The sequence below is a fragment of the Anas platyrhynchos genome, chromosome 6 (genome assembly GCF_047663525.1).
Source record: "Anas platyrhynchos isolate ZD024472 breed Pekin duck chromosome 6, IASCAAS_PekinDuck_T2T, whole genome shotgun sequence".
Classification (NCBI taxonomy): Eukaryota; Metazoa; Chordata; class Aves; order Anseriformes; family Anatidae; genus Anas; species Anas platyrhynchos.
Genome location: NC_092592.1, coordinates 26,010,206 through 26,024,061, shown reverse-complemented (window position 1 = coordinate 26,024,061; position 13,856 = coordinate 26,010,206). Strand labels below are relative to the sequence as shown.

Here is a 13,856-nt window from a genome sequence, read left to right as displayed (position 1 = left end):
TTAATCTGCTTTAACTTTTGGCTAACCCTGAAAATGTCAGTGTATTTCTTAAAATTTGTTAAATAACATGCTGTGTTATTTCTGCTTGCTTTCTTTATGCTTCATGGCGCTTTTAAAATAGTTATATATGAAGTTTCTTGTAAAACATTTTTCCTGTTAACAGAAATGCCACTTTGGTCTCCCAGAATGATTCAAATTTAAGTACTACTTACAGACACAGGCACACACAGAGGTCGATTTTATATTTAAATGTAGCTGCTGAACAATTTTAATACTGGTTCCTAGTGAGGAAGAATAAAGGTTCTAGCTGGACCACAGTATTATTTCTTTATGTTGGTAATGAGCATATTCTCCAAAGCAGTACTGAAACCCTGTTTTGTTCCTCTTGATCCTTTAAACTAAACTACCTTATCAGTAGGCTGTTACCTGGTAAGTTAAAAATGAAAGCAATGTAAGCTATACCCCTTGTGTTCTCAGAACGCTATTGGAGAGATAATTGGTAACATATCCAATGTCTTTTTTTAAACTTAATGCAGGCACACATCTATTCTCTGGGTACAACACTGAAAGCAGCAATTGAATATATAGTAGAACCTGAGACGGAATCTGAATTTGGGCAAGATCTGCATACTCTACTGGAACAAATGCAAGAAGAGAATCCTGAAAATAGGCCAGATATTGAGGTAAAACAGCCTTCCATAGCTTTCAATCTTAATAAATAAATAAATAAATAAGCTTGTACATGTGTAGTTGCTGATAGACACATTATTTATATATAATATGTTCTGATTTTACAGCAAAGCTGAAACTTTCCCATACTCAGCAGAAGCTTTTTTCTCTTGCTAATCTAGTGGAAATACAACTTCCATATCAGATGTAAATGGATTATGGTGATTTCAATTTTAAGACGACTGTGTGCAGCACTTGTGGATCTAAATTTTTTCATTATCTATTTTTCTTCCCAATTAATTTTTAACTAACAGAGTATAACTATTGTTCAAGTGTCACTTTTCTTGGCTTCAGTTTTTCTACCTCAGAATAGTATTATATACACTACCATATCAGAAGGAAAAGAATATTTTAAATGGTATAGCATCCCTAATGAATACTTTGCAAGAAGGAATGCTGCAAAACGACAAAAAAGTTCATTTCTGTAAAGCAAATAATACCTCACTCCCTGGTTGAGGGCTGCCCAGACAGAAGACCATTCCTAACATGTAGCCTGCTGTATTTCTGTTTGTGTACTTTTTTTTTTTTTTTTATCATAGTCAGGAAAGCTATGATTGTGTAGCAATTGGTCTGTAATCCCTGAAAGCTATTGCTGACTACTCACACTAACCAAAAATGGAGTGGATCAAGGCTGGCCTAGGGTACATATAAAGGTTGCTTTGCAGTTGTCTGTTCTTTTTAACTTCCTTTTCCACTGGACTCTTTCTTGGGCAGATGGAGTGGTGGGAGCTATTTTAAGGGCTGACCCATAGAGTTTTCTAGGCATGTCACTAGGCTTGAGCATGGCTGGATACCTGTCTCACTTTTTCCTGTCCTTCCTCAGTCAAACAACCAGCAGTTGTTTTTCTCCTTCCATTTAACAGCAGAAGAGCAGTGAAGCAGGTTAAGGGGCCTTATAGCTGTATAAGGTCTCATCATTAGATCTCCTTAGAGCTGTATAAGGTCTCATCATTGGTTATAGCTGATGAGGAAGAGGTATGATGCATTTAGAAAGACTTCTCTTCTACTTCCTGCCCATAGTGACAAGCTGTTAAATGTACGTGAATGTCTGTAGACTGTGACTGATACCAGTGTTTATGTCATTAAATGATGCCAAGGTACAGATTAGAGATACTAATGTAATGCCGTTTCTTCTTGTGATCTGATAATGACTGCTTTTGCTAACAGAGTAATGCTTTCTAGATATTTGTTTCTCTGTAATTTTTAACAAATTCAGAACTTACTTTTAATGTATTTTTGGTGATTAGAAATATTTATCATACTGCTCGACTCAAGTGAACCGTTAGCCGCTTAAAAATAATCCATACTAGTTTGTTTGCAATATATTATTCATGAAATGTGACATTTAAGATGATTAATTTTTATCAGTTGTTCTCAGTGTGTTCTAACTGTAGGCTAGAACTTGAACTGTATTAAATAATTTCATGATAGCCCATGGTTAAAATGATAAATGAATTCAACTGCATAATAGAAATGTGCAGTATAATGAACTGTGCAAGAAAGGCTTCCAGTGTAGCATCTTATAATTTCAGATGTACTGTGCGAGTTAACATGATTCACTTTACTCAAAATTCACATATCTATTCATTATTAAATAAGTATTTAACACTAATTTTCTCTAGAGTATTTTGTCATTATGTGAAGAAAAACTGAAGATTGCTTCATCAAGTAATATTTGTCGAAGCCTGTCTGCTGTTGGAAGAAGGGTTCTTTCAATTGAATCATTTAGTGCTTCTCAAGGTAAACTTAAAATGTAGTTTAGAATTTTAGACTGTGATATCTGAAAATACTATGTATACCTTTCCCGTTACAGGTTCCTTTCTGGATATCAAAAAGTTGTTGTTAAATATTTATGGATTGGGGCTGGGGGCAGGAAATGCACAACTCCTAATGAACATAATGTGTTTTGAATAAATATATTTTACGTCATTTTGACTCTCTGTATAGAATGTTCTTTAGTAATGTGTCCAGAAATAATGATTTTTTTTTTTAGAATAAATGTAATTTTTGTAACTGAATATACTTAACAGTAGTAGCTGAAAAAACAATACATGTACTAGGAAAGATTAGAAGGTTTAAATACACATTTAATATAAGCATCTGTTTTTGCATCTAGATGCCTGTGATAACATGTGGAAGGGAAGAGTGTGTCAGAGAAGTTTGGGATCTAAATTATACTCAAATGAGAAAAATATAGGTGATTCGTCTGCAGTGGAAGATGTGACAGCTACCTGTCATAAGGACTCTTCTGTAGTTACTATGGTGACTGGCAGAGACAGTGGTTTAAAGGAAGTGCAAATTGATCTGGATAATGAGAAAACTCAACATTCTCAACTTGCAACTCAAGTTAAAAAGGGCAAAGAAGAGGACAAACATGCAGTATATACTGACAGCTTTGCTAGTGTTGCTTTGGATATAAAATCATGTGTTATTGACCTGGAGAGAGATGGCATTTTTAAGAAAGGTTCTTTGAGAAAAATTAAAACCTTTCCAAAGCTACCACTTGAACCTACAGAAACAAATCATTTTTTTACATCTGTAGCCAACAATGGAACTCTAGCTAGGAAAAATCACTTGCTTACACATGAGTCACTACCTCTAGACAATAACAATGAAATTGCTTTTTCAAAGGGAAATCTTAATTCACTTAGTAGTCCGCACATAATAGAACCAAAGAATCACCAGGTTACTGATCTTCATTTAGAAGCTCCTTGTGTGTGTACACAGGTGTCTGGCATGAATCTAGAAGAACACGTGTCGCTTATTAAAGGTAAAAAGATAGGTTTTATTTCATCTGATCACAAAGAAGACTGTTCTGATACTACCTCTGAAATGCCCATTACATCTGGCATGCTAAAAAGTCCAAATCAATCAATTGCTGGAGCAAAAATGCTAGACAATTACGTGGCATTGGAAGACTGTACTGAAACTTTTCAAGGGTCAAATGAGAATTCGTTATCACACTTCAACAAGATGACTTCAGTGTTGACAACAAAACCCAGTGGGAACAGATATGGATCAAACCTAATTAGGTCTCCAGAATTAAGCAGCGGTACAATGAGCGCAAACAATAATGAAGATAATCTTTATCAAGGCAGAGGGTCAGAAATCAAAAGTAATGAGCAGGTAGTAAAAATAAAGTCTTCATTGTATAGTTGCTGTAGTCATTTATGTGGAGATGAAATGACTTAAATACTATGTGTTCACTTTCTGCTCCCCCTTCCCTCTTCAGCATCCTGGAAAATCAAATTTTGCTGGTCTACACACTTTAAAAGTTAGCATTGTAAACATGATGATGCTTTTTTTCCTCTTTAGAAGTGCTACAGTGAAATTTATGCTATTGAAAAATCAAACTGCAGTTTAATTTTTTTTATGCAAATGGTACTGGAACATGCTCGCTAGTGTGTCAGAGTAGCATAATTAATACCTAATTACATATGTCAGAAAACATTACCAAAGCATATGTAGATTTTTAATCCTTTTATGTTACTGTCAATGCATAAAGTTCACTATCATGCAGTAGGCATCCCAGGTGCTTACAAAAATTGCAGAGTTCCTGGCTGTAAACCTGACCTCACTGTAATCAATGGCAATATCTCATCTGCTTCAGGAGGGGAAGATTCCACTTTTTTAATCTACGTGTGCATTTAGGCTTTTGAAAAATGTACATATATTGTATCTATTCTGTGCTCTTAAATGACTGCCTTTGTGTGTTATGTATATTTCATTACAGAATTCAAATATGTGCACAATATGATGGATATGTTGTCTAAAGCATTTCACCCCTATATATGTAGCCAAATAAGAAGAGGGAAAGCTGATACTTGTTGACTAGACTTTGGTGATAGTGTAGCATGGTCTCTTTGTTCAAATTACAGATTCTCAGGGTGGACAAGTTTGGTCTCTGACTTGATGGTTTTCTCTTGTGCCACACTCAAAGAGATGTGAACGACCCCTGTGACAGAGTTGTTGAAATGCAAGGATGGCTGATGCTTCTCCAGCCATGCTGTGACTTGGAAGAAATAAGCAGCACAAATTTCACCCATTTAATTTCCAGAAATTATACTTAAGTGAAGAATATTTTTTTTCTTCTGTTTTTCTACTGACAGCTCAGCCCTGTTCTTCATGCCTAATAGGCAGCCTTCCAGCCATCCCATGCATCCGGCATCTAGGGTTGATTTCAATCCATATCAATCCCTCTTTTCACTGGAACACCCCAACTGAATCAGTAACATAGGACTGAACATCCACCTGTGTAAACAGCCCTTAGTTCATCATAGCCTTAAAACGCAGCAAACAAACAAACAAACAAAACTAACACTGAAGACTGTTCTGCCTTTTTTCTTTCATCTGTTTATCCCTTCAGTAACTATATACTTATTAAATTATCAGTGCAGGAAGATAGTGAATATAGATAAGTACCACATGGCATGGTTTTGCTCTATGAGGGACTTACTCATTGTGAGTCGTTTATTAGTTATTAAATCCTGTAGGTTTTTCTTCAGACTCTAGGAAAAAGTCCATTTATTACAGATTCATCTTTTTTTTTTTTTCCCTTCCAGGTCTGGACTCTGTCCCTTCATCCATTCAGAAGGGATAATCAGATCTATAATCAGATATATAATCACTCTAAATTCTTCTGCTTTTGCTATGTCATTTGTTTCTCTGGCTTTACATGAACCTGCTTTATTTTGCAGATGTTCTTGTATTTCTAACAAGGGTCATAGCAATTTCAGTCAGTGGCTTCTTGTGAGAAAACCTTATTAGTATATAGAAATGTAGTTGTCTTGGTATTCAAGTAACAGAAACAACTATGTTTGCATTCCTTCATCCTTATGTGCAAGTCTCCTTTTCTGAAAGGGTTATTTTTATATTTTTATGCTGAACTCTGTTACAAATTAGTGTGTTATTTGTCATGGAGAGGATTGTTCAGGTAATTCTGGTTATCAGACCAATGCTTCAGGCTCTTGCCATGAGGTGGTAGTAGTCTTACTTCAGCCTTTGTTAAATAGAAAGATACGATGCATAAGCTGCAGTCTCTTAAGAACATAAAGTGACTGCACTGATAAAGGTCTTTTTTTTTTTTTTTTTTGGGGGGGGTGGGGAGGGGGTAGGGAGAGGGAGGAATCTGTTGAAAAAAGGTGCATATTCCGTCCTGAGTGGATTACCAAAACAATTTAAGTCTAGGTACATGAAGATTCTTTCAAGAAAATAGTCTTCCTCAAAATTAAAGTTTCCCAACAAACTTCTTGCAGAATTTAAAAGCTGTAACAAATGTCCTATTTGCTTTTCCTGCAGCAGGAGTTCAGACTGGTACACAGCAAAATTAGCCGAAACATGTTTTCAGGATAGTCTGCCCTTTTTCTGAAATTCAAACATTTTGTCTTTAGCTTAAAATAATATTTTCTTTCAGCCTTAACAAAGCTTCATTCTTCCAAATATGTAGGCCCTTAGTAGAAGTGAGGTTATCCAGCTCCCACCAAACTCATGGGACAATCACAATAAATTAGAAAAGGTAATCGTTATTCCAGTTACCAAATAAGCAGCGTATTAACATACAATCAAAAATGAAGAGTGGCAGTTGTCAAAGAAACTAGAGATTTATTAGCCGTGTTTTCAGTAGAAGAAAGGGTTTATAGACTTGTGCTTTTCTTTTTTTTTTCTTTTTTTTTTTTTGGTAATCAATTCTAGCAGATGTTCAGGTTCTTAAGTAATCAAAGAGGTTTTTCTTTAACTGCTGTAGGAAGAAAAACACCGTTTAGATGGAATCAACATTTGTGAGCAATACCTAGATTTCTTACCAAACAAAATGATCATGAAATTGCTGTCTGTTCCCTGAAAACCTGAGCTTCTAGCCCAGCAATCTTTGTTTTCTGAAGGAGATGTGGAGGGAGGGTCATTTATTTTCAGTAGCTATTGAACTTTATGGAAGATTCTATTATAAGTTCTCATAGGCTTTGGGTTATTTTGCTTTGGTTGGTTCTGTGTTTTTTGGTTTGCTTGTTTGTTTTTAATGTTTTTGGTTTTTTGTCTTTTGGAAGACAGATTTTTTTCCTCGGGCTTCTGAAACCAACCTCTATATTTCCTCCTAACAACTGCAAAAATAAAACATGCTGTGCTATTCCTTATATGAAGCAGTTGCACCTGATTTTTCTTTATACTTTCAAGTTCTCTTTCAATTCTCATTGCCAGAATGTACTGAATACCTTAAAATTTTTTTTGAACTTTCTAAAAAACTAAAACTTGAATCTGAGGATTTGTCCACTTACTGCAAAGGCACAAAAAATGTGAAAACCTGATAATGTAATTTTGATCTTCTCTGGCCTAGATGGATAAGATACTATTGAAAAGATCTACAGAGCTGCTCTTTCACTAGTTTCCTGTAACAGATAAGTATGATCATGGTAAACAGAAATTTTAGAACAGTATTTATAGCATCTCTTTAAATATTTCTTGTTCTTGAAAATGCAACATCAGCCCCATCTGGTTGAAGATCAACCTTGTCTACTCTGGAGAACAGACAGTTTTTTTTCTTACCTGTCAATAACACTTCTCCGGAGGACAATATTTTTCTAATATCCCAACACTGCTTCTTAATGTTGTGTGCTTTACTGCTAGTAGGCATTACTAAAAATACTTGCTTGCTTTTGTCTGGCTTCTGCAATGTATCTTGTGAGGGTTTTCTCAGAGGTTTTTATAGTTTTGCATGCCATAAATAAATATTTTTCACTTCAAGTATGAGTGGGGATCTCTTTTTTCTCTAACCAATTTCATTCCAATCAGGTGTGTATCATCTCTAATGCTTCTAAATGTTTCTCTGCAATTCAAATGCTATGGCCTTCATATGGGAAAGGTTAACAGGAACGTAGATATATACATTTGTTTTCTGTTGGTCATTCATGCCCTGTCAAGCATGAGAGAAGTCAAAATCCATGTAGGTAGAGAATGACACTTGAACACTGGGGAAATAACACTTGAAAGAAAGAAAACCTGTCTATTCCTACATAGTACTTATTAAGTAAAGAATAAAACTTCGTTTGCTTTAACTGCTTAAAATATGTTGGCATTATGTTCATGAAACATAGTATGTTGGAATAGTTTGAATACTTTACTAAGAGTTTGGTTGTGCAGTTTTGGTGCCAACAATGACAGTAGACCTAATAAACGATCCTTACAAAACAGGAAAAAAAATCATCACTTTCACAATAAGTGATGTTTAAACTTCAATCTTTTTGGCATAAATGTCATCAATATGTAATTATAGGCAATAATAAATCATGTAACTTTTTCATACTTACTATCAAAAATTCTGTGCTGTGAAAAACTTTTCCTTACTTTAAAAATGGGTATATAGTTTTTGTTATGAAAAGGTACATTGTAATTCATTGCCTCATCCTGAATTTTTTCACATTTTATAATGTTAGTGGGAAGTGTCCCTGCCCGTGCCAGGGGGTTGGGACTTGATGATCTTTAAGGTCTCTTCCAATCCAAACCAGTCTACGATTCTATTGTTCCATGTTTGCTCTTTGGTTCAATATTAACAGTGATAATATAGAACAGAGCTTTAATCATCATTAAAGCAGTGTTAGTGCTTTAAGTGTACTTGAGGTCTTACAGATGCTGAACAATTGTCTTGAGCTTGCTTTGCTATAAAGTCTGGCTAGATAATTGAGAAACAAAGTATGCTGCATGCTCTCTAACTAAAAAATAATGATTACAAAAAAAAAAGACATATATTTTCTAGCACTCCAAATTTTTTCTTGGGGCTTTTTTGAGTTGTAGGAAATGGTTAATAGCCACGAACCAATCACTTGCATTAAAAACAAAACCAAGACATGCCTAAGTAAGGGAGATTTCCAATTAAATGTTTACCAAAGCATAGATGTGCTCAGCAGAACTTGGACGTGCATTAAGTTACATAACATGCTTAAATAAAACTGTCTGAACTGTAGGCTGAGGTTCATGCTGTTTTTCATTAGGAAAATATTTTAATAACTGCATGTGTTTTTCATCACAAACGTGTGATGAAACATGTGTGATGAAACATTATCATGTGTGTTGGCTATATATGGATGACTTCCACAAGACGGTAGAAGGAAAAGTCCTCAGCAGGTCTCTTCAGATGAAGTCCTCCAAGATTCTTTCTTTCCAATATAAAAATGAGCATTTGGAATAATTAGGAACACAAGAAGAATGACCTTCTTAAGTATCTTTTTCAGGAATAAAAATAACCTTTTAATGTTGTCACAGGTGTGAGAAGGACATGAATTACAGTAAGAGGCTGTAGCAATGCAGTCAGTTAGAATCTCTATAAAAGTACAGGATAACAACTAGCACATTACTAGCTAGCAATATTAATACTTGAAGTTTAATCTTACTTTAGGGTGCTTGTCAGAGAGAAATAATGAGGGTGTACATTTAAATTACATTTACTTATCTGTAATCAGACTACAACTTTTTTTTTCCTCTGACTCGAGTTAATTCAGCTGTCTTGTGAATGGCAGCAATTCTCACTTCTGCTAAGATTTGCTTTTCCTGCATCACTTTTTCTTCAGAAATAGAGTTTCAGTTTCTGGTGCCTTTTCATCCCCTGTGTTACCTATCTTTGATACTTTCCTCTTTCTTATCCTAAACTTCTGCTGCTGCTCTTAGAGTTTATTACTTCTTTCCTGCTGTGCTTAAAGCTCTTTCTGTCATTTATTTCTTCCTCTAGAGAGCTTGAATATCCCAAAGCTGATGAGAAATACCTTTCAGCTTCCTGCTGTACAACTAACTTCAATCTTCAGTTTAGTGAGAGTTTCTTCTTCCTCTTGCTAGCCATTCATCACCTCCTTCTGAAGTGAGAGGTGATTTGTATGTAGAATGGAGGGAGTCCATCTCTCAGCTGTAGCTTTTAGAGCCTCTAGGGACATAAATTTAAAAAGAAGTTATTCTCTTAGAGGGGAAAAAAAAAAAAAGAAACAATGGTGGTGTATACTTACCACAAAAATATCCCCGAATCCCAAAATGTTCTTCTTAATATTACAGTCAGTGTATGGAATTTCTCTTCTTTTCCCTCCGCTTCTGTCCAGGGTCAATTTGAAGATTTGGCTCCTTTTTTCATTGTAAATTATCTGTGAGAAACTACATTTCTGAGGCATTTGAGAGCCAGTATGCTTGAGAGGAACACGGCACTGCTTGAGGACAGTAATCAGTTAACAACAACAAGATCTATTTCAAAGTGTTTCTAGACTAATTTATTCTTTTCACTATATAACTTCCCTGCTGCTTCACAACTGATGTCTCTTTATTAGACAGTTATTTCTAGATATAATGAAGTGAAAGAATTTTTCATTCTGGGATGCTGGTTTACAGTCAAAATTTGAGTGTAAAGCTTAATATGATTACCTGGCTTCAAATCTGTCTATACCAAAGTTAGTAATCTTTGTGACATGTTTCAATGGAGTATGGGCTAATAAAAGCACCAAAATCATTTTTGTTTGTTAAAGGTAAACAGAAAATAAAACATCTTGAGTAAATAAAAAGGTGTGTTTGATGGCACATCTTGTTAAAAATTAATAGCTAATATGGCTCACCTTTAAGGAATATTTAAAGAGTATAAGGCCAAAGTATTGCATCTTCTGGTTAATATTGAATTATCAACAAAGCTTAAGCTACAGAAATTAACATGGTTCTTTTTTCTCTTCCCCATACATTGCAGGGAAATTATTTGTGTTTGTTGATTAAAGGTGATTTAGTAGTCTGTTCATTACATGTTTTATGATAAAATTTGAATAGTGTCTAATGAAAGGTGTTTATGTCCATGAAAAAATGACAAGCAAATTACGATGCAGAGGATGATTTCATCAAAAATAATGATGTACTACTATTGCGTGTGACATTTCCTTAGTCTATTTGGATTTTGTGTTAGTTTTTTGTGATGGGGGATATATGTGTTCATAAAACAACAGCAGAACAGATCAGAGGTTTTAATTTGTGTTTCTGTCTCCTATGCTCTATTTATTTGTGTGTGTGTGTGTGTGTGTCCCGAGTCAATCCCGAATTGATGTCAGTAGTTTTCTGCCACATGGCCTGAAGTTGATATTTAGAGATAGTTTCCTATCTTTGAGTGCTGTGCTTTTTTTTAAATAGTGTGTGGATCTGTCCTAATCCAGAGTTTTTTGCCTTTAGAGTTATTGATTACTGTTCCTTTGATAGGAAAAAAAAAAAAAAAAAATCATAATGTCCATCTTGTGTTAAATAAAGAGAAACTGACAGTAAGGATATCTTCTATTAGCACAGCTTGATCTGGAAGGTGTCTGTGTAGTACTATCATGTCAAGTTCTTCTATTAAAAATTCATAAAAATAAGAAAATAATAAAATGTAAAATATGGATTCTCTGAAGAACAGCCAGTTTCTATGAAGCAGTATCTTTGTCACATTTGTCAGGTATCTTTGTACTTTGTCAGCTATCAAAAGCTAAAGTGATAAGGAGGAAAAAAAATACTGTTATTGCTCGCAGAAGAACAAGAAATGTTGATGAAATGTTTAAGGTAAGGCTTCTAATGTAACCATTAGGGTAAATCAGGATTTGAATGTGCCTGTGTCTTGTCAGTGGCTATCATTCAGATTTTTATGTTTTTAAGCATAGGTGACATCCCTGTAATTGTGTCATCGTTGATGTTCTAATTGAATCTTTCCTTAGTATAAGAAAGAGCTTCCAAACAGCTCAATCTTCTTGAAACACTTCTATTCTTGCTGAAATCTCACTTGAATTAAACTTTGTTATGCAATTATGAAACTTTGGATTCATCTATACAGTTAACTGTGTAATGCTATTTCATTAAAAAGTATTATTAGTTTACTACCATCACATAAAATAAATACGTTTTCTTAATGCTTTTTAGGTGTGTACATTGTATTTTAGGACTTTTTTTCACTGCATCATGAATTGTTTTTGCTTTGCAATAATTTTGAATAACTCTCTACATCTTGTTTTCAGTGGATCTCCCTAAAACTCCTGTTGTCCTCACATGGTAAACCTCTGAAAGACTATGAACTCTGGGCATTGTGTCATGAGTGTTTATGTACTCTGCACGCTTGCACAGATTATCCAGGTAGAGTCAAATATTATTTGAAAATATTTGCTTAGTTGATTATGTTCACTGTAGTAATGTTTTGTTTATTCTGTTGATGCAAAATATCTCATGACTATTTCATTTTGTATATTGAAAAAAATAACAGCCAATGTTTCTAACTTTTCCGTTTTAAGTTTTGACTTTGAACTTTACTCCATTTAATGGAAATTATCCTTAAAGAGAGAATTCTGTACACTTTAAGCACTATTTCCTTTAAAAATAAATATTTGATATACTTTGCAGCAGAAAGATTATCTCAGCCTCATAATATATTTCCAATGTTTGTGAAAGCTTCAAATAACTGCGCAGTGGCTTAGATTCTAATTGAATACGTAGTCAGCCTCTGCAACCATTTTTACATGCACCCAGAATGCATAAGTGTTTAAAACACTAAAAACTGAATTGTGATCAGTGCTTTACATACCCTGTAAAAGTAAACATAATGATACAAGATAGTAATTGTGAGGCACCTTACATAAAATTCCATATTTGATGAATAAAACTGCCCTGAAGTTGAATATTGTTTTCAGATTTAGAATATTTTTGCCAGAGGAATTTCTGTTTGTTCTGAGTGTAATTGTGATGATGCTGTATAAACTGCATGTTAAAATATGTTTTGTCTTAATGCTGGTAGAGTCATGCTTAAGTATACAAAATGTGGAATTAAATGTTTTATTATTATTTACTTAGACAGCCCTTTCCTCTAAATCATTCCTTGAGTGCACTTTTTTCCCATTATCCTAAACAGGAATTATATGGGTAGGGAAATATACTCCAAAGTTAGCCTCTTCGTGTATTTTGAATTCAGTCCTTCTACAAAAGTCTCCATTGAGACTTTATCTTCTCTCCTCTTACCAGAGGATATTCCTTACATGTTGCTTACAAGCGTTTTAGAGGAACCAGGTGTGAATTGTTGTACTGAATTTGGCTGAGATCTAGTTTGCATGAACTGTATTGCAGATTCAGGCCAGAGGCTTTAACTGTTGAGAAGTAATGACAGTGAGCAAGAATAATTCTCTAGGGAGCTGCCTCTGCAGAAATAACTACTAAAAGTTCCAGCTCAGGGAAGTTTTGCTTTTCAAGACAGGTCCAGCTTAAATACTGTAGAAGGTAGTAGGCAAGCTTTTATTTACATTAAGCATAATGAACGTTTTAATGGCTTTAGATGTGTTTTTGTACTATAAAAGCAAAGGGATGATTTTTACTTTTCTTTCTTACACCTCTTCAACTCATTATTCAATAACAAATTAATATTCATTTTATTAATAATAACAATTAATATGAGTTAATTTTTAATTATTAATATAAAGTAATAATATACTGTCCTAGTACTCTTTTTTTTTTAAAAAAAAAAAAAGCTTATTTGATGATATCCTTAAGGTTGCTTACGGTGGTGGTGGTGGTATTGATAGTTAAGTGTACCAAAACTAAAATCTTAGTTGAGCATTTTTTACATTTCAACTTCATTGTTTCAGTATTTGTTGTTGTTGTTTTTTGTTGTGGAGAAAGGGGTGAATGAAGAAGGAAGAGAGGAGAGTTTAAATGCTTATTATAAGTTTCTTTTATTGGTACCTTGTGAGAAGCCCAGAGTACATCTAGCTGTAGTATTACTTTTTATTATTATTATTTTACTTTTGTTCTAGCATTTTCAATGCTAGATACAAACAGAATAAATTTCCACTATACAAAATGCATCTGCTCTCTGTTGGTTAGTTTCTGCAAACAAATGTTTAGCAGCATTACTGCTAACGCATCTTTTGTCATAGCTTAGGGTAATCACTGACATTGCAAATTATTTTAAAAATTATTTGTTTTATTAGTGTTAAATAACAACAAGAACAAATATGTATTATGTCCTGTACTTTGGTGGCTTGTTTTGCAGTGGTCTTATGTTTGGACACTGTACTGATTGACTGCCATGGAAATATCCTCTTTGCTGCTCCAAAAGCTGAAGGTAAACTAATATGTTGAGTGCTCTGCTTTTATTCTATTTGAGGGGGAGAGTAGAA

General features: G+C 34.2%; 1 protein-coding gene across 5 annotated transcripts in view; it reads left to right on the top strand.

The window, feature by feature from the left end:
- The window catches only part of KNDC1 (kinase non-catalytic C-lobe domain containing 1), a 62,758-nt gene that overhangs the window by 20,896 nt on the left and 28,006 nt on the right, over positions 1–13,856 (top strand). For all 5 annotated transcript variants that reach the window (XR_011810079.1, XR_003497971.3, XR_011810080.1 and 2 more), the window contains exons 4-8: positions 537–683; positions 2,352–2,469; positions 2,846–3,855; positions 11,712–11,826; positions 13,730–13,801. Coding sequence is in view for 2 of the 5 variants with exons in the window: in XM_027460149.3 (XP_027315950.3) it covers positions 537–683; positions 2,352–2,469; positions 2,846–3,855; positions 11,712–11,826; positions 13,730–13,801 (1,462 nt within the window). In the remaining 3 variants the exon portion in view is untranslated. The remainder of the gene's footprint in view (positions 1–536; positions 684–2,351; positions 2,470–2,845; positions 3,856–11,711; positions 11,827–13,729; positions 13,802–13,856) is intronic.